Source organism: Gigantopelta aegis, chromosome 7 (assembly GCF_016097555.1).
Source record: "Gigantopelta aegis isolate Gae_Host chromosome 7, Gae_host_genome, whole genome shotgun sequence".
Classification (NCBI taxonomy): domain Eukaryota; kingdom Metazoa; phylum Mollusca; class Gastropoda; order Neomphalida; family Peltospiridae; genus Gigantopelta; species Gigantopelta aegis.
Window position 1 is genome coordinate 26,697,764 of NC_054705.1, and position 27,185 is coordinate 26,724,948.

At 35.9% G+C, this 27,185-nt stretch overlaps 1 protein-coding gene across 1 annotated transcript in view; it reads right to left on the reverse strand.

Moving 5' to 3' along the window:
- Positions 1-32: 32 nt before the first annotated feature.
- The window catches only part of LOC121376850 (dolichyl-diphosphooligosaccharide--protein glycosyltransferase subunit STT3A), a 28,444-nt gene continuing 1,291 nt past the window's right edge, over positions 33-27,185 (reverse strand). Inside the window, exons 2-16 of the mRNA XM_041504637.1 lie at positions 23,124-23,239; positions 17,764-17,946; positions 16,305-16,450; positions 15,879-16,076; positions 15,035-15,145; positions 14,563-14,643; positions 14,047-14,203; positions 12,115-12,267; positions 10,163-10,245; positions 9,105-9,266; positions 6,209-6,397; positions 5,678-5,794; positions 4,950-5,052; positions 3,299-3,487; positions 33-2,310 (exon numbers count right to left, since the gene is read on the reverse strand). Of these exons, the coding sequence (XP_041360571.1) occupies positions 2,165-2,310; positions 3,299-3,487; positions 4,950-5,052; positions 5,678-5,794; positions 6,209-6,397; positions 9,105-9,266; positions 10,163-10,245; positions 12,115-12,267; positions 14,047-14,203; positions 14,563-14,643; positions 15,035-15,145; positions 15,879-16,076; positions 16,305-16,450; positions 17,764-17,946; positions 23,124-23,232 (2,127 nt within the window). The 5' untranslated portion in view covers positions 23,233-23,239 and the 3' untranslated portion in view covers positions 33-2,164. The remainder of the gene's footprint in view (positions 2,311-3,298; positions 3,488-4,949; positions 5,053-5,677; positions 5,795-6,208; positions 6,398-9,104; positions 9,267-10,162; positions 10,246-12,114; positions 12,268-14,046; positions 14,204-14,562; positions 14,644-15,034; positions 15,146-15,878; positions 16,077-16,304; positions 16,451-17,763; positions 17,947-23,123; positions 23,240-27,185) is intronic.

A 27,185-nucleotide genomic window follows, 5' to 3' on the forward strand; every position in this document is an offset into this window, starting at 1 on the left:
ACCCGCTATTGATAAAGAAAGATACAAAAGTATTTTCTATGATACATGTTTAATTTTGCAACAGTATTAAAGTCACATCACATAATCAAGGGAAACTGATGATTACTCACATGGTACTTGGTGCCAATTTAAACAATAAAAACAAAGCAATGGTCAGTCTTGGATTAGTGTGCTGAATTTAAAACCATTCACATATGTGAAGTAGATTGTATCAGCTTGTGACAAGAGTTGTGAACGTCACTGCAACCGTCACACGTTCAATTACATGTGACATAAATTGTATCAGCTTGTGACAAGAGTTGTGAACGTCACTGCAACCGTCACATGTTCATTTACATGTGACATAAATTGTGTCAGCTTGTGACAGAGTTGTGAACGTCACTGCAACCGTCACATGTTCAATTACATGTGACATAAATTGTGTCAGCTTGTGACAGAGTTGTGAAAGTCACTGCAACCATCACACGTTCAATTACATGTGACATAAATTGTGTCAACTTGTGACAGAGTTGCAGTAACCGTCACACGTTCAATTACATGTGACATAAATTGTGTCAACTTGTGACAGAGTTGTGAAAGTCACTGCAACCGTCACACATTCAGTTGCATGTGACATAAATTGTGTCAACTTGTGACAGAGTTGTGAAAGTCACTGCAACCGTCACACATTCAGTTGCATGTGAGGTAAATTGTGTCAACTAGTGACAGAGTTGTGAAAGTTACTGCAACCGTCACATGTAATATATCCAGAATTGTGTTTTATAAAGTATATTAGTATTTGACTAACCTGATACAGAGGAAAATTGGAAATAAATGTGTATAGATTTATTAATGTCATTAACATTGGCTTGCATTTTCCACATTAAATTATGATCGCATTAATTTCAGGATTTACAGTATACTATAAATCTTTAACATCTACCATATACCACTAAATGCTAATACCAGTGTGTAAGAATGTTAAAAGTTAGAAACAAAAATTGATTTGCATATTAAAACTTTTAAAAAACAAAACAGAGTAAATATTTCAACTGTATGTGTAGGATTTACCTAGAGGGGGGTTTCCACCCCAGAAATATACGAAAAAGTGCCCTTAGAGTTTAAGGTGTCCTTGTCGTCTAGCTGGGTCGATCCAATGTTTATGAATCCTCTCCCTCCCCCGGTTGTTATAGGTTTGGTATGGCCCTGTATGTACTGTAAAATAGTTAACTAAGAAGCCAGTTGGGTGTCCAGGGTTAGCAAACCCAGTTTATTATCAAGAATAGTTGAACTACTTAAGTACAGACACTGTAACCAACTTCTTGTAGCCATGAAATGTTATTAGAAGACAGCAAATGCCCTTGAAATGGATGTAGATGAATGGACGAGATGCCAGTCAACAATTACTTAATGGGATGTTTTATATATAGAATAGCTGGTTAGTTGTAAGATATCAGCTTTATTCTGTGAAGGTTAGAACAGCGAATGTCATTTTGCTCTGCCAAGTGGCATTCGCCATTTAACCGGAACAGGATAAAGCTGACATTTCAAAACAGAAACTGCTTAGTTTATTTTTCTGCATTATAAGAAAAATAAATAAAGATAACCATTATTTCTTCAGTGTTTTACAAAGGAGTAAAGGCCACATATATTGATAGCCTTGTCACCTATAACCCTGTCTTCACAAGAGGTTATGTAATTGTATAGGGGTTATGGTATTAGCATTATATGGCAAGTGTGGTGGTGTGTAAAAAATTACAGCTTTAACATTATGTAATTGTTGAACAGCCTCATAAAACCTGACATAAAATATCACCAACATGTACTTCCATACATATGACAAATGAAATAAAATGCTATCTATTGAGACACAAAAATTTAGGTTCTAACAATTTGCAGAACTATTCAACTAGCAGTGACAAAATTATAACAGCTTTTTGTTGGTATTAAGAGATTGTCTTTATCCATACAACAGTCAATCTATACAGTTTGCAGCAGATGTCTTATCTACCAAGTATTGTAAGAACTTTTAACAAAGTAGAACATCATAAATCTCTGGACAAAATAAAATATTAAAAACAGTTATTCTCAATGTCTTCAAAAAACATCGCATATTCATGTGAGTCATTTTCTCTCAATTTTCTCAAATATTATGATAGAAATAATGATCTAATTATTCAATATTTTAACTGCCTCGGTTTTCCAAATCTTTAACTTTATAAATGCGGACAAGCCAATGCTCAGTTGTGTATGCTTCCTCCAAGACATCCAGTTCGAAATCCTTGTTTCCAATCTCAGAATTACGCACTCTGTCGTATCCTGTTGGTTTGCCTGCAATATAATGTACATAGATTTTGACTTCAAATTATTTTATAACAAGAGGCCTATTGGCCTGCAGAGCTCTGCTGTTTAATTTTCAGTTTATATTTTTTAATTTTAAAATAAAAATTGAAACATTTAAATTTCTAAAATATCTCTCTATTAGTTTGTGAAGAGTGCCACAGATGATCACTATATCAAGTTACAGAACAATTCAATCGAAAGTCTATAAGAAAACAGACTTCAAAGCAAAAGGTGACGAACAGACACCAGACAAATTGGTACTAGAAACAGACTTTGAAAATGTTCCATGTTAAACTTTTAAAATAAAAATTAAAAAATATCTCTTTATTAGTTATACCATGACCTTTGATACACCAGTCACTGGGTACAGGTTGTATTAAGAAAACCCCCAATGCAATGGATCCACTGAGAGATTGATCCAATAGTTATTGGGCAATGGTTTACCATTGATCTACACCCACAAATAAGGAGAGGACATCTTCAAAAGCCAACAGTGCTATTTCCAGACACTGCTTCTTAAGTATCCTTGGAACCCATGGCTTTCTTCATGTGTTTCAAATTCACTTAATTCAATTCAATTCCTGTTGGTTATTTATTATCTGAATAAAATTCACTTAATTGAACCACGTCACTTGACACTTGTAACTAATTATTCAATTCATGTTGGTTATTTATCATCTGAATAAAAAAAAACCCAACTGATTACCAGTTGTAAATTCAGCTGACTAAATGATCAATTATCCAGGTTATAAACAATCTTAGCAGAATCAAAAGCATCTGTAACAGCAAAGGAGAAAGAGGTTGTCATGTGACCATAATCAGATATCCGTGGAACAAGAAAAGTCTTGCGAATGATTGGCTATTAGTATATTTGGATCAATCCACTGAAAAAAAAAGGTTAGGTGTGCAATATGTTTACAAGGTCAGTTTACATTATAAAAAGACATTTTGTGAATTTGTAGTGTACTGAACTGACCTCCTTCTGTGTAGACTGACCCGAACCTGTAGTAGCACATCTTGTACATGAGACAGTTGAGCATTGTGGGTGAGCCGTCCTTGTCCACCCGGAACTCCCCCCGCGACGTGTAGTAGTCCGCCTCCTTTATATGAGCACCTCGGTCGGTGCTGCCACCTATACGAACCATCCACATGAATTTGTTTATATCTGCAAGACAAAACAACATAGTCACTTTTATTGGATGTATCGGGTGTTTTCGTATAATATAAGTGATTTTAAAAAGAAGAAATGTGTAAACTAGACCTTAATATGTACATCAAAGATAAGAGACTGTTTTGTTTAATGACACCACCAGAGCACATAATCATTGGTTTATTAATCATCAGCTATTGGATGTCGAACATTTGGTAATTTTTACATATAGTCTTAGAAAGGAAACCTACTACATTTTTCCATTAGTAGCAAGAGATCTTTCATATGCACCATCCCACAGACAGGATAGCACATACCACAGCCTTTGATATACCAGTCGTGATGCACTGGTGGAGCAAGAAATTTGTACATCAAATGAATGCGCTTTCCAATGTCACAGTGATCATATCATGCAGACTTACAAACTATCTTGAAACAATTTTATCTCAAACTTTATCCATAAAATGTATTTTATTATCATGTTCGGGGGGTGGGGTATTCATGCCATGGTCTGTATAAACAGCTCCTTTTAGGAGAGGAGTAAAAGGCGAGAAATGTTTTTTCAACAACACCTAGCTTATTTAGCATCCAGGGCTTTGTGTCGCTGGTCAAACTCAATTTGCTACATTAAAAACAGTATTAACATCCGCAAATAGTCAAATACAGTTATCTTTTTGTATTATCTAACTAAGGTTGAAGCAAGCTGTCTTGGGCACACATGAGTTAATTTTTAGTGACAGAGAGGTTGGTGTAGTGACCATACCACCCCTCCTCTGAGTGTTAAAATGTACTATGTTCAAGCCAGTACTGGGAAGATATATTAAAACGTACCAGTCTTCAAGCTGATACCACCAAGGTACATCCAAATAGGATTTTAAACTGAATTGTGTTAAAATGTACTATGTTCAAGCCAGTACTGGGAAGATATATTAAAACGTACCAGTCTTCAAGCTGATACCACCAAGGTACATCCAAATAGGATTTTAAACTGAATTGTGTTAAAATGTACTATGTTCAAGCCAGTACTGGGAAGATATATTAAAACGTACCAGTCTTCAAGCTGATACCACCAAGGTACATCCAAATAGGATTTTAAACTGAATTGTGTTAAAATGTACTATGTTCAAGCCAGTACTGGGAAGATATATTAAAACGTACCAGTCTTCAAGCTGATACCACCAAGGTACATCCAAATAGGATTTTAAACTGAATTGTGTTAAAATGTACTATGTTCAAGCCAGTACTGGGAAGATATATTAAAACGTACCAGTCTTCAAGCTGATACCACCAAGGTACATCCAAATAGGATTTTAAACTGAATTGTGTTAAAATGTACTATGTTCAAGCCAGTACTGGGAAGATATATTAAAACGTACCAGTCTTCAAGCTGATACCACCAAGGTACATCCAAATAGGATTTTAAACTGAATTGTGTTAAAAGTCACAATAACTACCAGCTACAAAATGACAAACCTACCATCTGAAGAATAACCAGTTAATCCACCAAATATAACTAAAACGTAATTAACGTCTAATTCTCTCATGATTTCATAAGCCTTTTCTTCAGTTGACGACATCGCCTATAAAAAAGAAAGAAAAGAAAAAACTGTTTAAAGCCACCTAGTAACTGAATTGCTATATCAATTTTTAGTGCAATTATATGGGACTATAAAATAAACTCGGAGAGGAAAAATGTCTGGTCAAACAGGATTAACCTCTTGTCAATACTACTTGATATCCTCAGAAGAAACTAAAAAACCCTCTTGTTTAAGACATTAATGAAAATGTTCTTCAGGTTAAAGCAGAATGCCAATATAATTTGGATAAGCTAACAAAGACATTGTTTATTGTTGAATTTGTGCAATCTATTTTATAATAAAACTGCAACAAAGCCCATTTATGAATTAGTATGCCAATAAGTTGCTATCCTGCTATTTCTGGCTCAGAAAAACTTAATTAGGCTACACACTTGACAAACAGATATCACCAAATTTTATTTTATTACCCACATGAGCTCAAATATACGCGGTAATATTTTTTCGATCTCTGCACAGTGTGCAGATTGCTTCTACAGCCACTGATTGGCTGGCTTGAAAATCATGATGTTTGGTTGGTTCCTTGCCATGGCCGGAACTTCACTTTCATTCATATAATGTTTCCATTCATGAGTCAGATTACACTCGTTAGTTATTCTCTAAACATTACCTGTCCCACTCTGGATATGTGTGTGTTATTCCATGTATTGTTATCCACTAATATTGTCCGGTTTGCCATTGCTGTAATCTGATAGCCGTAATCCCACCATGACATCACCTTCGCATCCTGCAGAACGTCAAGTACAGTACTCATATTAACATGTAACACAGAGTCAAAAATAAAATTGATATAGATTTGTCAAGATTTACATATATTTATAGTTCATAACTTATTTGTCAATACTTAAAATATTGCTGTTTTAGTTATTTATAAACATCAGTGCAGCACCTAACTATTTAAAGAATGATGTAAAAGCAGAAAGTAATAAGTAGATTTAATATAAATTTGCCATTTATTTGAATTGTATTCACGATTCCACTTCAGTGACAAGTTTGGTCAGTCTAAATAACATGTATATGTAAGTATTAGAGATATTTATACAATTTGAATCGCAAATAAATCATTGATTAAATTTTTTTTTTACTGCATATAATTTACTTTACTAACTATATTAAGTTAATAAAGACAAAAATTTCTTACCTCAGGGGTGTTATGACGGAGCCAATAGTATGCTTCTCGGAAATCGTCGAAGATGATTCTGCTTCCATCGCCACCATGAGCAGACAGAACGATGGAGGGACTGGAGTAGGCTTCGCTGGTGACCCATGTGCAGTGGAATGTGTACATGATGAGGAACGACGTCATTATGAACAGCACACCAGTGGCAATCTACCAACAGTAAAGGCTTGCATGATACCCCAGCACATGGTTAATCAACAGTTTCTTAGAAATCTCAATACTCATGACATTCGTTTAGTGTAGTGGTTGTTAAAAAATTTCTTAAACTTCAAGATAATGCAGTTAATAAAGATGCACACATGCATTCACTTCACTAGTTAATATTACTGGCCATTTTGTTACAACAAATTTGGGCTTTTTGTTCAAAAACAAAAGGTGAGAAATAATTGGGAATTTTTACTTGAAAGGTGATTTATTTTTAAAAAATTAATATTGTCACTTTACAATTGCTCAGTACAAACTATTTTACAAATTTATACATGTTTTAACTGAAAATAGCTGAGCATAAGTGTACTGACTCAACATGCCTTTTGCCAAATGTAAACCAGTGGAGTAATGCTCTAAAGTATGCATAATTACTTGCTGTTAGGTTTCATGATTCAAACATATAATTTTTATAATATCTGGTAATTTATAAAATTCCTTGAAAGAAAACACCTGCTAATGTAGGTTACTCTTTTCAACAATCATCCTGAGAGTACTGCTAAAGCAATACATGTCCTCTACCAGGCCCAACAAATTTTCAAGGGTAATAACTCTGTTAAAAATGAATTTGATCTTTAACAGTACATGATAAAGCTATACACAAAATTTCAGCTCAATATTGGGCCATTGCGCAAAAAAAAAAGTCTGGAAAATAAATATTCTTATCTTCTAAATTCAAGGGTCATAACTGTCAAAAATTATCATAAAAGTCAAACGTGATCTTTGACAGTATGTGATAAAGTTATACACAAATTATCAGCACACTACCTATAGGAATTCAAAAAAATAATTCAGAAAACTATATGTGGGTTAGATAGAGACGAAACCTAGTCTATAAGAAAGGCATTGAGGTAATAATAATTCAGAAAACTATATGTGGGTTAGATAGACACGAAACCTAGTCTATAACAAAGGCATTGAGGTAATAATAATTCAGAAAACTATATGTGGGTTAGATAGACACGAAACCTAGTCTATAACAAAGGCATTGAGGTAATAATAATTCAGAAAACTATATGTGGGTTAGATAGACACGAAACCTAGTCTATAACAAAGGCATTGAGGTAATAATAATTCAGAAAACTATATGTGGGTTAGATAGACACGAAAGCTAGTCTATAACAAAGGCATTGAGGTAATAATAATTCAGAAAACTATATGTGGGTTAGATAGACACGAAAGCTAGTCTATAACAAAGGCATTGAGGTAATAATAATTCAGAAAACTATATGTGGGTTAGATAGACACGAAACCTAGTCTATAACAAAGGCATTGAGGTAATAATAATTCAGAAAACTATATGTGGGTTAGATAGACACGAAAGCTAGTCTATAACAAAGGCATTGAGGTAATAATAATTCAGAAAACTATATGTGGGTTAGATAGACACGAAAGCTAGTCTATAACAAAGGCATTGAGGTAATAATAATTCAGAAAACTATATGTGGGTTAGATAGACACGAAAGCTAGTCTATAAGAAAGGCATTGAGGTAATAATAATTCAGAAAACTATATGTGGGTTAGATAGACACGAAAGCTAGTCTATAACAAAGGCATTGAGGTAATAATAATTCAGAAAACTATATGTGGGTTAGATAGACACGAAAGCTAGTCTATAACAAAGGCATTGAGGTAATAATAATTCAGAAAACTATATGTGGGTTAGATAGACACGAAACCTAGTCTATAACAAAGGCATTGAGGTAATAATAATTCAGAAAACTATATGTGGGTTAGATAGACACGAAACCTAGTCTATAACAAAGGCATTGAGGTAATAATAATTCAGAAAACTATATGTGGGTTAGATAGACACGAAAGCTAGTCTATAACAAAGGCATTGAGGTAATAATAATTCAGAAAACTATATGTGGGTTAGATAGACACGAAACCTAGTCTATAACAAAGGCATTGAGGTAATAATAATTCAGAAAACTATATGTGGGTTAGATAGACACGAAACCTAGTCTATAAGAAAGGCATTGAGGTAATAATAATTCAGAAAACTATATGTGGGTTAGATAGACACGAAAGCTAGTCTATAACAAAGGCATTGAGGTAATAATAATTCAGAAAACTATATGTGGGTTAGATAGACACGAAAGCTAGTCTATAACAAAGGCATTGAGGTAATAATAATTCAGAAAACTATATGTGGGTTAGATAGACACGAAAGCTAGTCTATAACAAAGGCATTGAGGTAATAATAATTCAGAAAACTATATGTGGGTTAGATAGACACGAAACCTAGTCTATAAGAAAGGCATTGAGGTAATAATAATTCAGAAAACTATATGTGGGTTAGATAGACACGAAACCTAGTCTATAAGAAAGGCATTGAGGTAATAATAATTAAGAAAGGAATGTTTGTTTTATTTAACAATGCACAAGACATTTTTAACTACGGCTACATGGCATAGGACTACTCTTTCTGATTAGCAGCAAGGGATCTTTGTATGCAGCATCCACCAGACAGGATAATACATACCATGGCCTTTGTTACACTAGTTGTGAAGCTGGAATAAGAGATACCCCAGTGGGTCCACACTGGGAATCGATCCTAGACCGACTGCACATAGGGTGAGTGTTTATGACTGGCCTATGTTCTAGTTATAATAATTAAATACTATAGTTTAAAATTACAACATTTTACCTCATTTTTCAAAGGATAGTTTCCCTCAGCCTTTTTAGCCTTTTTGTCTTTACGTGAGACGTCGAGATTCTTCATGTAGGTGCTGAGAATGGCAGAGACCCCGATACCTGAAAGGATGCACATGACCGGAGCAAGCACCAACATGAGACGTACCATGACTCCCTGAAAACAAACACAGCTTCATTAATCGGTGGTCATTCTAAATGGAAGTTCAGGCTTGTAAAAGAAAGTCCATTTGACAACAATCAGTTAAACAAAAATATCAGTCAAAAAGAAAATGCAATACAATAACTCACACTTTGTTTCTTTTTATAACTACAGTCAAACTTCGATAACTCGATCTTGAAGGGGACGAGGAAATAGTTTGAGTTTCAGGGAGTTCGAGTTTTCGAAAGTAATATATACGAGTTCAAATTTGAAACTCCATTGCAGCTGGATGATTTCGCTTAATATTCTAAGAACCATGCACTTCATTGCATACATCAAAACTCTGAAAACTATGCACCCCCAGTTGAAAGACTAATTAATATATGTCAACGCTAACCAAACACAGGTTCATTTCATTCCGCTTAATCGGCGATCTATTATTCTGTAATTGTCACCTTCATCCTCGACAGCCAAGACCATCCGAGACAGGCACGCTTCACCTGAATGACACGACTGACAATTCATTCGTCTTTAAAATACTATCGACAACCATAGTTTGATAAATCCACACGCGTCACATTTTAGTGGTGTATACTCTATTAAATATTTATGGCGGGACCAAAAAATTAGGTCGAGAGATCGAGGTTATCGAGTTTTCGATGTTCGAGTGCCGTTATTACTAGTCTGAATAGCAACTCAGCCGGGACCGTTGTTTCAAAACCTAAATTTTCAAGTAAGATTCAAATCTGGAAATATTTTGTAATAAACTCTGCATTTAAAAAGGTTGGGCGAGTGATAAATCACCCCCTCGGAAGCTGCTAGTAAACTGAACTGTGACACCTTACATTTCATTTCTAAATGATGATAGAAAATGTACTGCATAGAAAATGACCAAGATGGTGAATACTCACAGCGAAATAGATGCTGGTCACACCATACATAATAATAAAGATGTTGGCATCAGTCAGTTTGGAGAAGCAGAAGTACAAACCCACTGAAACAACAATATAAAAAAACTTAGTGCATATCATAAACATTGTTTTTTCAGGTATTTTAGAGTTTCCAACCTCCAAATTGTTTTAAATGGTGAAATGTTTTGGTTTAAATTGAACTTTAATACCAATGAATATCATGACACTATGATGATGGTGATCAGTAACGGGTTAAATCACTTTAATTTTTTAAACGTATACATGTATATGGATAACAGCAGCACCATAGTGCAATCTGTTACACTTATGAAAACAGAAAACAGATTTATAAACTCTGTGGGCGCTCATAACCAGATAATTAAAAATTGGTGTAACATACAATATTATTAAATGATTTGGGTGTACTAAATATGACATCATTATGATGTGCCAAACATACACAATGACGTCACTAGTTTAAAGACTGCATTTACACCTCTCAGTTTTAACTGTTAAATTTGTAATAAAATGTTATTTTAATATAATCTATTACAGATTTTTTTACTAATTAAATAGAACTTTGTTGCTGTTTTTTAATTATCTGAATCAATGTGCTCTAGTGGTGTCATTAAACAAAACAAACTTAATTATCTGTGAACAAGATACAAATCATAGCAATACTGAGAACAATATGTAAAGCGGTTTAAATGGTTTCTTTATACATGTACAAGTATGGATATTGACAATATATAGAGGATATTATATGAGTATCCATGACAGACGATGTTTACGACACGAGTGCCTAAATTATCATATTTTCCAAGCAAGAGCGAGGGAAATGCGATAATTTAGGCAAGAGTGTCGTAAACATCGTCTGTCATGGACACGAATGTAATATTCTGTTTATTACTATAGAACTGTCTTGCTAAATGAACATTCCAGTCATTGTTTACAAACTAACGTTTCCTTAACGGCGGAGTAATGTTTGTTCATTGATGTTTTGAAAACCAAATCACAACCTGTTCTAAAGTTACATAATATTTATACGCCCATAAGTAAAGAGTACACATGTATGAACAGCTTTAAATTGTAAAGCATGTGTATACTAAAAAGCAAACAAATACACAGTAATTGAAATAATTAGTTTTGAATTTGAATGACATCAGTATTCCAATGACGTCACTTTGCATCTCCTTATAATAACTATAAATTGGGTACATGACTTTTCCGTAATAAGAATGCTGGAAAAATTCCAGTGCAAAATTGCTATTGAATTTTTTTTTGAACATTATTAACGCACCTGAATGTGTTTGAAGAAAATCTTGTGATTAAAACATTGTACCTTTTACTAAATATGGCTTTCAAGTGAAATTACGATAAGATATGCTACCTTTATTATGTACTAAGCCAAAACAAAGGTGCGAAAAGTGACTCGTCGACCTTAGTATAGATTTCTAACAGTGGGGAACGTTATATTCATAATTAAGTGTTTGATGTGTCACAAATAGATCGTATTATAATACAAGTTATCATAAATAATCAATTAATGTTTTATTAAATTAATTAAAAACACGTATTTGTCATTACAGCATGTGATCAGCTTACACTCGAAATAAAAATGTATTATGAAGAAAGTAGAATCTGTTGAATGTCGTGTCAGCCAATCAGAAAGAAATGTACTCTTACAACAGCCAATCATTAAACGACAATGTCAGGAGGACATACGATTTAGTTATGACATACGAGGGAAATCGTACAATAAATATGACCCTCGTTATGCTGTACCTCGTAGGTAATAAAAGGCTTTATTAGCTTTTAACAAAACAAAAATAGTTGAGGCAATAATTTTCATTTGTTACTTTCTAAAGTTCGTGACAAGTGAAAATTATTTCCCTCAGAACATGAATTTTCTAATAAGTGGTAACTTGTTTATTATCCTCTATATATGATACCTGGAAACATGAAGACGAGAAACTGCAAATCAAAGTAGAATGAGCTCCATGTGGTGGGCTGATGTTCCGAGACTGACGCAATGATTGGGATGTTGTTCTTGGCGTACGACGGGTCAAGAAGCGAGTAGAATCGACCAGTCCATGGAGATATTTCTCACTTTGTTAAGGGTTATTGAGAATACAAAACATACTACTCGGAGAAAAGTTAAGAAATATTTTTATTGGCCTAAGTGAAGGTTATTATGCAGTTTGGACATGCTTGTAATTACCATTTCAACCATTTCCGACCTGTAAATACTGTATGAAATGCTCTGATGTTGATGAATAAACAAAGCAAACACCTCAAATGTTTCGCTGATGATGACCAATTAGTGCAAAAATGGGGGAAAACTATTTTCTGACATAGGCAGACTCAAAATTGCCACTGGTGGGCTGTTTTGCCATGAGCAATGAATTCTTGGATCCCTGCAATCACTAGTCCTGACCCCCATCTCACAGATTACTGGGTGGAACCATGTGACAGACACATCCCTTAGTGGCCGATCATCAGAACAGCAAACAGCATACATATAGAGAGAGAGATTGTTTCGATAGTTTAATGAAATTTTCTACGACATTTATATTGACAAAATATGCTAATCTTTTCTGGTGCTGAGTGGCCTAATCCATCAAAATAAAACAAACTTTACCGATTTACTTGGGTTTGAAAGGGGCATTCAGTCTTGGTGACAGATTTCCTAACAGCAATTATGCCGTTATTAAAGAAAATTATTTAAATTCTATATCGCATTAATATATTGTGACACTTTGATGTAATATAATTAAAGGATAAAGATTGAACTGGCATGTCAGTGCAGACTGACTACGCTGTATATGATAAATTGTCATCCCCTTAAAACCCCATTGTTCTTGATCGTGCACGTGTCATTCACATGTTAACTGTTACATCACTTTCAGTCAACGAATACCGCCACTGGTATAAATGAATCTAACAGCATATTGACAAACAACACAAATAAACTCACCATTCAAATTTACTTACAATCCAGAGATATTAACGGTAAAATTGCCATGGAAAATGCTGTGGACACTATTTTTCCACGGCAATTGTTTTGCTGTGGTCATTTTCTTAATTGCAGGGGTCGTGGTTAGAAATAGATTCAAGTATTCAGGACCGAATTTATAGAAGATGATCATCATACTCAGTCCACGTTTAACATCAGGCTCAAGCGGAGTTATTTGTGTTCCATAGGAAAGATACGGAGTACAGCTTGTACATATCGGTAAAAATAATGTGGTCACTACAAATTCATCTACAGAAAATCTTTACACAATGAACTCAAAACATCAAAGAAGCAGGATGGATGTAGCCCTGTGGTAAAATGTTTGCTTCATGTGCAGTTGGTTTGGGATCGATCCCCGTCGGTGAGCCCACTGGACTATTTCTCATTTCAGCCAGTGGACCATGACTGTGGTATGTGCTATCCTGTCTGTGGAATGGTGCATATAAAAGATCCCTTTCCATTAATGGAAAAATGAAGGTTTCATTTGTAAGACTATGTCAAATGTCCAAATGTTTCACATCCAACAGCCAATGATTAATAAATCAATATGCTCTAGTGGTGTTGTTAAACAAAAGAAACTTTAACTTTCAAAAACATAAAAATTATAAAGAGTGACTTGCTCAAGTATTCTAGGTAAAATAGAAAGTAAACAAAAAAAATCTGTCCAAGCAGCAGGCAGTTCCTCAATATCAGAGAATTATGGGTAAAAAACATGTACATGATACCCGTGACATCATACACATAATCTGTTATCACTCTCAAAAAATTATTTGGTTGTAATTTTTATATTTTAAAACAAATAAATAATATGTGCAACTTTGATACAACCCCTGTGATTAACTGTGAATAATGACTTTCTCAAGGATACTTCCGAAAGCGGTGGCAATGGCAGCAGCGGTCAGCGCGACACTTCCGACGAGGAGAACGAGACTGCGGAATAGAATGGTGAACTGATCGCGAGTCAGCTTGGAACGCAGGTAGTCAACAAACGCATGGATCTGACACAGGCCAAACACACCTAGAGCCTACAACACAACAATGTGGACAAGTGAGTGAGTGAGTGAGTGAGTGAGTGAGTGAATGAATGAATGAATGAAAAATAACATGTAAGACATGGGTATCATCAATGTTAATTAGTTATCTGGTGTAATGCACAGACTTTTTCAAAACCTATCTACAACTTGTCAGTGCAATTAACTAGTTCTACATTGGTCTTTATTTTATATAATTTTTCATTATTGATTTTTTACAAATATTTTAAACAATTTACATTATTCTGCAAGTGAGATATTCTGTTTGAGACACACTGTTGGAAGTTTATTTATTCTATTCTGTGGTAACCAAGTCAGTAAATATTCTACTAATAAGTAAAAAGAAAACTCACTGCCATGTGTTCACTAGACTGTACTGGCTGAAACCCAACAAACGGGATCTGCATGGACAAGATGGTTCCCAGACAGTAGACCTGAAACACAAAAATACAAACTATAATAGTGGATGGCTTTTGTGTTAAAAAGAAATGCATGCTCGCTGACTTATAAAAATGAGGCCAATAATGACTGATATGCCAAATAAAGTCACATTTAAAAAGGTAACTTCACTTTTTTGTTCTGTGGCATCTCCCTACTACTCTCCCCCTCCCACCCCCATAGAGGGCCTAATAAGTGGGCAAACTTGTGCACAATTCTTTTTTTATTTTTGCAATAAAATATCTTTTTTACTTCCCCATTCCGAAAACTTTCATTATAGACAAAAGTAACTGACAGTCCTGTGTCATACATTCAAATGCAGCAAACTCAAATGGTGCTCCAAAATTGTTATTTCATTATTGAATTAAAGTGTTATAAAATGCTTACAGTGGAGTACGCCACGTAGATGCGGTGAGAGAATCGGCCTGTGAACATCAGAGCCAGAACGTGGAGCGGAATCAAGTTGATGAGAAACACGTAGCCTCCCCATGACGAAACCTGGCGGTGATTAACAACATGATATTAGATATAATATACAGGTGGGATTCTTCAAATCAAAATTAATAGTATAAATAATATACTGCCCCCAGATGAAATACTTCAGTCCACATAAATATTAGAAATAACACACAGCATCAACAAATGAAATTCTTCACTACAAAATAAAACCTGTTAATAAACATTTAGAATAAACATGTTGACCTGACAAATTGTTGTAGCTCATACAGTCATACACATTTACCTTTTCAGCCACAATTTGTTTCTTAATACAGTTATATTAAAAAATGATAGCAATCTTTATTAACAAGACAGCATTGGTATATCAAAGCCTGTGGTATGTGCTATCCTGTCTGTGGGATGGTGCATATAAAAGATCCCATGTTACCAATGAAAAAATGTAGAGGTTTCCTCCCCAAGACTATATGTAAAAATTACCAAATGTTTGACTTCACATAGCCAATGATTACTAAATCAATGTGCTCTAGTGGACTCGTTAAACAAACCAAACTGTATAGTCCTATTTTAACCATAATTGTAACTATAAAGCAAGTTACTTTGATCTAGATGTCATAATGTGCATGAAATGGACACTGCTGCCACCACCATTGGAACAGCAACACCTAATATCTCATTTGGAAACTGCTTAGACAATAAAATAAAAAAATGTTCACAACCGTTCCCAGCTGTGTTGATAACTTTGAATATTGTAAGCCAGTCACAAATATCTTACCATGTAGAAGTAGGCAAGAGCACAGGCAACAGACCAAAACATGGAGCCGGTTTTCACAGACTTGATCCACAGCAGATAGGTGAGCAACATGCAGAAAATGGCAATACCCTCATTATCATACGATCCAGCAACAGAACGTGAGATGTATCCCGGCACAATCGCCAGCATAGAGGCAGCAACTAAACCTGCACTGGCATCCTGAAGAAAACAATTAAAAGACAAACATTGATATAAAACATTTCAAATATATTATCGTTTTATAAATGATAATAGTTTTGATCTTGATCACACACACACACACAGACACACACACAACATACACACACAGACACACTCACAACATACACATACAGACACACTCACACACATACAACACACACAGACACACATACAACCACACCACACAGACACACAACACACACACACCTTGAGTTCCTTGGTGAGATGGTATGTGACGAGAGTCGTCAGACTGGAGAAGAATGGCGCCAGAAACACACAGACATTCCTCACGTTAATAGTGATGTGCAAGAAATTCAGTACGTGATATAAGATGGCCGACGTCAACATTAGTCCTGCAATACAAAACACACATCAACCTTTTTTCATGTTAAGGAAGTCATTCATATTACTGTAGTTCCCCGAGTCCATCACTCATAAAAGTCAAGTTTTCCATAAACCCCCTTTTTTTTCAACATTAAATCTAGGACATCATTTACCTGGTTATAACGGGTTTTACAATAAGAAATGTTATTTAAAATGTTTTTCGACATAAACTATTATCAGAGGCCTGTTATTAGACACATAGAGGCACTGATTTACCACGATCGCGGAATCGCGGAAATACCTATCTGAAATGGAATTCCCAATTTTTTTCTAAAACATTATTTAACTTTAAATAGCGCATTTGATTAATTAAAATTTATTTTTCGAACTAGAAACTATGGACACCGACATCTGCCTGTGCTACGCTACAACACTAGTACCTTTGTATGTTACGCCAAATGTTTAATGTAGAGTATCTAGACGTTTTTACCAGTCATGTTTTCTTCGCTTATTCCCGGCGATTTAATGGGGAAAAAGAAACATTGTGAGCTAAAATTGTCTGATATTTACTCAAGTGAAAGATATATTATGTTGTTTGGCTTAATAATTTTTAACATTTGTGGCATTGCCATATTTCCGATCTCACAAAGGAATGCAGTAATAGCATATTGTATGCTAGGCTTTGTTCAAAATAAGTTATACAAGGGAAGTGGTTTATAGTGTGATCGTTTGTAATTATTTTCCCGATCATATCGTAAAGAAAACCGAAAATGTCCGAAGTCTGTGTCGTGGCGTATTCGTGTTTAAATTTAAACCAAAAACTACTGACATGTTTTGCCTCATTGCATATTTATTTATTTTATACCAGCAATTAATTGTGGTGTGTGTGTGTGTGTGTGTGTGTGTGTGTGTGTGTGTGTGTGTGTGTGTGTGTGTGTGTGAGTGAAACAAAAACAGAATCTGTTTAATACTGAAACAGAAAAAACCGGAATTTGTAACATTATGAAACGGAAAAGGAAAAAACCTGAAACAGAAAATCAGTGCCTCTAGACACAGGACATCAATTATTCACAATTTTGTGGCACAAAGTGAATAAATTGTTTACATTTGTGACAGTTTTATTTCATCACAGGAATACTGATTAAATGGCATTGGAAATTGTGTGTCAAATAATATACTGTTGCTAGCCTCTGAATACAATAAGTGAAACTGACCCTGCTCAGTTAACAGTAAATTTACTCAATGGTTCACCAAGGAGAGAACTACAACAGACGTCACTCTCTGTTGAACTGGAAATATATACTGGATCAGTGAATGAGAGCTGAATGAAAAGTCAACATACCTGGATAGATAGTGCCACCAATAATACGACCTAGTGGGTACCATGCTCGGTCATCAAACCAATTGTGAAATCGATAGAAGCCTTCTTCTGCCAAAAACAGAGTTGTTCGATAGTTGAAATAGGGATCAAACTCATGAATAACACTTTCAAATCGCAAAACAGAGAAGAGACGAGTTGAGAATGCTGAAATAAAATAAAATAAAATTTTAAAGACAAAATTAAACAATGGAAAAGGAATACTTAGTTAAAACATATTAGCATATTGTAAACTACAGTTGCATGTACAAGTATTTGATTTTCAACAAATGGCTGACTTGGTCTGGACAGTAAGAGAGGAAACCCAGCACCATGATAGGTAATTATATTAATGCTGTGCTCCTCCCAAACTAATGAGATCTAAAGTCCTTTTAGTTAAACAGGGGTGTAACACACATTTTAAAATAAAAACTGAAATGATCTGTAACAGATTGATATACTATAAATGCATTTAAATAGTGTCCTGGGTGGGACGTAGCCCAGTGGTACAGCGCTCGCTCGATGAGCGGTCGGTGTGGGATTGATCCCGATCGGTGGGCCCATTGGACTATTTCTCGTTCCAGCCAGTGCACCACGACTGGTTTATGAAAGGCTGTGGTATGTACTACCCTTTCTGTGGGATGGTGCATATAAAAGATCCCTTGCTGCTAATCGAAAAGAGTAGCTCATGAAGTGGTGACAGCGGGTTTCCTCTCTCAATATCTGTGTGGTCCTTAACCATATGTCTGACGCCATATAACCGTAAATAAAAATGTGTTGAGTGTGTCGTTAAATAAAACATTTTTTTTTTTTTTTTTTAAATAGTGGTCATTCTTCAGTATTTCAGATAAAATTCAGCCCAATTTGTGAAAAATGATTGATGTAAATAAAGCTGAAATCTGATAAGGTGAAAACTCACCACCCGGGTATGAAGATGACAACATAAAGATGACAACATGTACAAGGTTAACACAAGTGATGTGAGTCTTACAGAGCACGGTATAAAGATGACAACATGTACAAGGTTAACACTAGTGATGTGAGTCTTATAGAGCACGGTATAAAGATGACAACATGTACACGGTTAACACTAGTGATGTGAGTCTTACAGAGCACGGTATAAAGATGACAACATGTACATGGTTAACACAAGTGATGTGAGTCTTACAGAGCACGGTATAAAGATGACAACATGTACAAGGTTAACACTAGTGATGTGAGTCTTATAGAGCACGGTATAAAGATGACAACATGTACACGGTTAACACTAGTGATGTGAGTCTTACAGAGCACGGTATAAAGATGACAACATGTACAAGGTTAACACTAATGATGTGAGTCTTACAGAGCACGGTATAAAGATGACAACATGTACACGGTTAACACTAGTGATGTGAGTCTTACAGAGCACGGTATAAAGATGACAACATGTACAAGGTTAACACTAGTGATGTGAGTCTTACAGAGCACGGTATAACGATGACATCATGTACACGGTTAACACTAGTGATGTGAGTCTTACAGAGCACGGTATAAAGATGACAACATGTACAAGGTTAACACTAGTGATGGAGTCTTACAGAGCACGGTATAAAGATGACATCATGTACACGGTTAACACTAGTGATGGGAGTCTTACAGAGCACGGTATAAAGATGACAACATGTACAAGGTTAACACTAGTGATGGGAGTCTTACAGAGCACGGTATAAAGATGACAACATGTACAAGGTTAACACTAGTGATGTGAGTCTTACAGAGCACGGTATAAAGATGACAACATGTACAAGGTTAACACTAGTGATGGAGTCTTACAGAGCACGGTATAAAGATGACATCATGTACACGGTTAACACTAGTGATGGGAGTCTTACAGAGCACGGTATAAAGATGACAACATGTACAAGGTTAACACTAGTGATGGGAGTCTTACAGAGCACGGTATAAAGATGACAACATGTACAAGGTTAACACTAGTGATGCGAGTCTTACAGAGCACGGTATAAAGATGACAACATGTAAACAGTTAACACTAGTGATGCGAGTCTTACAGAGCACGGTATAAAGATGACAACATGTAAACAGTTAACACTAGTGATGCGAGTCTTACAGAGCACGGTATAAAGATGACAACATGTAAACAGTTAACACTAGTGATGCGAGTCTTACAGAGCACGGTATAAAGATGACAACATGTACAAGGTTAACACTAGTGATGCGAGTCTTACAGAGCACGGTATAAAGATGACAACATGTACAAGGTTAACACTAGTGATGCGAGTCTTACAGAGCACGGTATAAAGATGACAACATGTACATGGTTAACACTAGTGATGCGAGTCTTACAGAGCACGGTATAATGATGACAACATGTACATGGTTAACACTAGTGATGCGAGTCTTACAGAGCACGGTATAAAGATGACAACATGTACATGGTTAACACTAGTGATGCGAGTCTTACAGAGCACGGTATAAAGATGACAACATGTACATGGTTAACACTAGTGATGCGAGTCTTACAGAGCACGGTGTAAAGATGACAACATGTACATGGTTAACACTAGTGATGTAGTCTTAAAGGAAGAAAGGAAATGTTTTATTTAACGACGCACTCAACATATTTTATTTACTGTTATATGGCGTCAGACATATGGTTAAGGACCACACAGAATCGATATTGAGAGAGGAAACCCGCTGTCACCACTTCATGGGCTACTCTTTTCGATTAGCAGCAAGGGATCTTTTATATGCATCATGTACACGGTTAACACTAGTGATGTGAGTCTTACAGAGCACGGTATAAAGATGACAACATGTAAACAGTTAACACAAGTGATGTGAGTCTTACAGAGCACGGTATAAAGATGACAACATGTAAACGGTTAACACTAGTGATGGGAGTCTTACACAGCACGGTATAAAGATGACAACATGTAAACGGTTAACACTAGTGATGGGAGTCTTACAGAGCACGGTATAAAGATGACAACATGTAAACGGTTAACACTAGTGATGGGAGTCTTACACAGCACGGTATAAAGATGACAACATGTAAACGGTTAACACTAGTGATGGGAGTCTTACAGAGCACGGTATAAAGATGACAACATGTACACGGTTAACACTAGTGATGCGAGTCTTACAGAGCACGGTATAAAGATGACAACATGTACACGGTTAACACTAGTGATGCGAGTCTTACAGAGCACGGTATAAAGATGACAACATGTACACGGTTAACACTAGTGATGCGAGTCTTACAGAGCACGGTATAAAGATGGACAACATGTAAACAGTTAACACTAGTGATGGGAGTCTTACAGAGCGCGGTATAAAGATGACAACATGTAAACGGTTAACACTAGTGATGCGAGTCTTACAGAGCACGGTATAAAGATGACAACATGTACAAGGTTAACACTAGTGATGTGAGTCTTATAGAGCACGGTATAAAGATGACAACATGTAAACAGTTAACACTAGTGATGCGAGTCTTACAGAGCACGGTATAAAGATGACAACATGTACAAGGTTAACACTAGTGATGCGAGTCTTACAGAGCACGGTATAAAGATGACAACATGTAAACGGTTAACACTAGTGATGCGAGTCTTAAAAGAAGGAAGGAAATATTTTATTTAACGATCCAATCAACACATTTTATTTACTGTTATATGGTGTCAGACATATGGTTAAGGACCACACAGATATTGAGAGAGGAAACCCGCTGTCACCACTTCATGGGCTACTCTTTTCAATTAGCAGCAAGGGATCTTTTATATGCACCATCCCACAGACAGGACAGTACATACCACGGCCTTTGTTACACCAGTTGTGGAGCACTGGCTGTGAGTCTTACAGAGCACGGTATAAAGATAACAACATGTACACGGTTAACACTAGTGATGGGAGTCTTACAGAGCACGGTATAAAGATGACAACATGTACACGGTTAACACTAGTGATGGGAGTCTTACAGAGCACGGTATAAAGATGACAACATGTACACGGTTAACACTAGTGATGGGAGTCTTACAGAGCATGGTATAAAGATGACAACATGTACACGGTTAACACTAGTGATGTGAGTCTTACAGAGCGCGGTATAAAGATGACAACATGTAAACAGTTAACACTAGTGATGGGAGTCTTACAGAGCACAGTATAAAGATGACAACATGTAAACAGTTAACACTAGTGATGGGAGTCTTACAGAGCACGGTATAAAGATGGACAACATGTACAAGGTTAACACTAGTGATGGGAGTCTTACAGAGCACGGTATAAAGATGACAACATGTAAACAGTTAACACTAGTGATGGGAGTCTTACAGAGCACGGTATAAAGATGGACAACATGTACATGGTTAACACTAGTGATGGGAGTCTTACAGAGCACGGTATAAAGATGACAACATGTACACGGTTAACACTAGTGATGTGAGTCTTACAGAGCGCGGTATAAAGATGACAACATGTAAACAGTTAACACTAGTGATGGGAGTCTTACAGAGCACGGTATAAAGATGACAACATGTAAACAGTTAACACTAGTGATGGGAGTCTTACAGAGCACGGTATAAAGATGGACAACATGTACAAGGTTAACACTAGTGATGGGAGTCTTACAGAGCACGGTATAAAGATGACAACATGTAAACAGTTAACACTAGTGATGGGAGTCTTACAGAGCGCGGTATAAAGATGGACAACATGTACACAGTTAACACTAGTGATGGGAGTCTTACAGAGCGCGGTATAAAGATGGACAACATGTAAACAGTTAACACTAGTGATGGGAGTCTTACAGAGCGCGGTATAAAGATGACAACATGTAAACAGTTAACACTAGTGATGGGAGTCTTACAGAGCGCGGTATAAAGATGACAACATGTAAACAGTTAACACTAGTGATGGGAGTCTTACAGAGCGCGGTATAAAGATGGACAACATGTAAACAGTTAACACTAGTGATGGGAGTCTTACAGAGCGCGGTATAAAGATGACAACATGTAAACAGTTAACACTAGTGATGGGAGTCTTACAGAGCACGGTATAAAGATGACAACATGTAAACAGTTAACACTAGTGATGGGAGTCTTACAGAGCACGGTATAAAGATGACAACATGTAAACAGTTAACACTAGTGATGGGAGTCTTACAGAGCACGGTATAAAGATGGACAACATGTAAACAGTTAACACTAGTGATGGGAGTCTTACAGAGCACGGTATAAAGATGGACATCATGTACACGGTTAACACTAGTGATGGGAGTCTTACAGAGCACGGTATAAAGATGACAACATGTAAACAGTTAACACTAGTGATGGGAGTCTTACATAACACGGCCGCGATGGCAAGGATCATCATTTTGAGCAGTGTGTCCTGTCGCTCAGGGGCCATCTTGAGAAACCAGTGCAGACCCCAAGTACTGCTGGATGTCTTCATGTTTGATCTAAAACATACAAAATATGGTAAGTAAACACACAAAAACACATCATTATATGTAGCTCCAGTTATGTTGATCATTAGGAGGCCTGTCAACTTTCCTGCATTTGGGTCACAGACATGCGATCTACACGTTCATGTATAATGCTCTTAAATCTTTTCAAACCTAATAAACAAAATCAGATATGCATCAACCTCACCGCTTGAGGGAAGCTATCACTGGCTCCACATCACTCCCCTGAGACTAATACAAGGACAGTCATTTTTAGCTACCCTTAGTATGAGCATTTTATAAAAATAGTATTGTAAATAATTACCTGTAAATACATAATGTATATTATCAATGCTCAATATGGTAACATCTTAAATGGCTCCTCATAATCTAACTTAGGGGAGAAATTAATCATGTCCTCATTTTTTTAATGTTGAGGTCTGAATCAATGTTTGTTAACAAATCATTAGACTATACCCAGATGTTGCAAGACAAAATGCACAGAGAATGGAATGAATAATGCATTCAAATTACACTTAATGTATCTAGATACAAACTCAAGTGGTTATTTTTAATTAGCTATGAGATGGACACACCAAAAATGTGCTCGTCAGGCTTTAACCCGAATATGAACTTGGCACATGGTATTCACATTTCAACTATCTTTCTTTCCTCTTCATCACCATGAGGTTCTCACAGCTCTGCATTACAGTAAAATTAACTGTATTATAATATGTCAACAAACAACAAGCATTCACAGAGTACTGATAAAGACCTGACCAACAAATTGTCTTATCTCCTACATTTATAGGCCAAAACTGTCAAAAATGGTTAAATGCCACGAAAAAGTTTGGCTTTTTTTAACGACACTACTAGAGCACATTGATTTATTAATCATTGGCTATTGAATGTCAAACATTTGGTAATTCTTTCATTAGTAGCAAGGGATCTTTTATATGCACCATCCCACAGACACATGCACCAGCTGGAATATAAAACAGCCCAATGGGCCCACCATGCATAGACAAAACATCACATCTACATGTACATGCATAGACAAAACATCACATCTACATGCATAGACAAAACATCACATCTACATGTACATGCATAGACAAAACATCATATCTACATGTACATGCATAGACAAAACATCACATCTACATGTACATGCATAGACAAAACATCACATCAATATCTTGAGGCATTGCAAAAAAAAAAAAAAGTCTGCAAAACTATATGTGGGACAGACAGACAGACAGGATGGAGGCGAAACCTGTAGTCCCCTCTGGCTCAACTGCCAGGGGACTAATAAAAGGTGATATTACATTTACTCATTTATTTACTGATATGACTGTTGGTGTGCAATGTAATTGAAAGAAAAAGTTTTGTTTTGTTTTGGGACACTTCTAGGGAACACCAATTATTCACTGGCTATGTGATGTCAAACATTTTGTAATCTTTCAAATAGATTTCTGACGAAATAAGTTATATTTTCCCCATTAGCAACAGCTGCAACACAGGAATGAAGGAAATGTTTTATTTAACGATGCACTCAACACATTTTATTTACGGTTATATGGCGTCAGACATGGTTAAGGACCACGCAAATATACATGTAAAAACAAAGCTTATAAAAACAAAGGAAGTGGTAGTGTTCACAAGTAGAATTACACATGTATCTACATGTATGTTGGGTGCTAAATAATATTCTCACTGCCTTTATATAAAATTTAAAAAAATGGTTTTGTTTAATGACACCACTGGAGCAAAATGATTTATTAATCATCTGCTAATAGATTCTTTATAAAAAGAAACGACATTTATTACATACGTGTAGTGATACCAATACAACTGATTCATATAAGAACACAACAGTGCTATTGTACATGCACATTAGTGGTTCACTTACAAAAATATTTATTCTTTATTAAAATGTATTTGTACTTTGATCGGTTCACTGAAACAAATTCCCATCAACGAGAGACAGACATTATCTCGAAGGTCAGGTTCAAGTTGAAAAACTGAATACTAAACTTTATGTACTACATATTGTGTGGAAAATAAAAGGTCAGTATATTCACAGGTATATATCCCTAATTTTTGTTATTAAACCGAAGGCAACACTTAAAGTGTCCCCAATTTTTTTAATTCAAATCAAAATCAAAAGTTCTTAAAAGTTTGTTTTACATGTTTAACTACATTTGTACAATGCAACATGTACACCACTAGAGCACACTGATTTAAATATTAATCATCAGCTACTGCATGTCAAACATTTGATAACTCTGACGTGACAAGACTCGAAATTAGCCAGTGCCTTGGTGCTATTCATGTCAATTTCACTAATAATAGACCTGGTGCGCTTTATCCAAATAAAAACATACTGATACAGGGGCAGTGTTTCTGCCAGAAAGAACGTTTTGGGTATGGCGCTTTGAAATTGAATATTTACAATGTGTGTGCTGAATAAATAGGGGCTATGGGAGGCCTCTCCCAGAAAGAAAATGGGTTAGGTTTAGGGCTAGGGTTAAGAAAATAATGCAGTACTTAAATGATAAGAGTCATTAATTTTGTCAAACAGTCGGCTTAAAAAAATTAAATCTGCCAAAAAATTGGGTATGGTGCCATACCCATTTTACCCTCTGGCAGAAACCCTGAGGGTCGAATTAAAAAATCTGTGAGGCAAGGCAAGTGTTGCCTTCAGTTTAATTTTTAAAAAATAGGGCACCAAGGCAAGTTGGAGGGGCAGCAAGGCAAACTTTTCCTTCAAAGCCACATGAACGTAACTTACTTTCTATCAAGTTTCCGAATTAAAAATTATTTCACCTTATGCAGTGACTGCTGTTTGTAAAATCTTCAGGAGCTGAAAAAAGCTCCCCTGAAATATTTTTGCAAGTCATTGCTCTCCTCGGAAATAAGAATAACTTAATTGTTAAAATGTAAATGTCACCAAAAGTGACATTTGCAGCAAATAAACCTGACTGAAAGGCTATCATGTTATATGTAGACACATTTTAAATGTGCAAATGTTAAATATTGGCAGATAATGTCCCACAGGTGTATACATTTCACCATTGTTGAGGAGCTTTATCGATGGCACAGTGTCACACCCTAATTTCCGCCCTCTGACAACACGCAAACATTTTGAAAGTAAAACCGATAATTAAATATAACAGTTATTAGTACGTAAACAAGTAAATAAACATAGCAATATCATTTAATTTTTATATTGGTTACAATTAATTTGCCAGATTGCTAAATAAGCAACACACCTCACCCGCCCGTTCTGCAAATATGTGATAATTCGTAACACTTTGCTGATTACGAATTGAAATAGGCTGAAGTGTTCCTAATGATTGGAATATGGGCGTGGGCATGATAGCGGCCATCAAACGGCAGTCACTGCCTTATGGTCTTGGACTGTTTATTTTTGATACAGAAGTATGCCATAATACTCGCAATGTATTTTAGCAAATTAATAACATCAGGGTTTCTGCCAGACGGTAAAACGGGTAGGATGCCATACCCAATTTGTTTGCAGATTATTTATTTTTTTAAGTTAACACTTTGATAGTCCAGACGAAAGGAAAGAAATATTTTATTTAACGACTCATTCAAGTTCAACACATTTTATTTACGATTATATGCCATCCTTCATATGGTTAAGGACCACACAGATAGAGAGGAAACCTGCTGTCTTTTTTTGGCAATTCCTGACTACCAAACGGTAGGCAACAAGTCCCGCTCTAATACCACAACAATCCTATGCTTGACGTCAAATACCTTTACATCAATCATTTTCGAGTCAAGTGATACAAAAAAATCCACATATTAATCACTAATACACATACTACAGAAAGAAACCCGACAGCACTCACATTCAGCTACGCTTCGTGACACTCCGTCGCAACAATTACAAAGCTCGGCGATCTATTTCGAGACTGGGCGATTCCGCCTT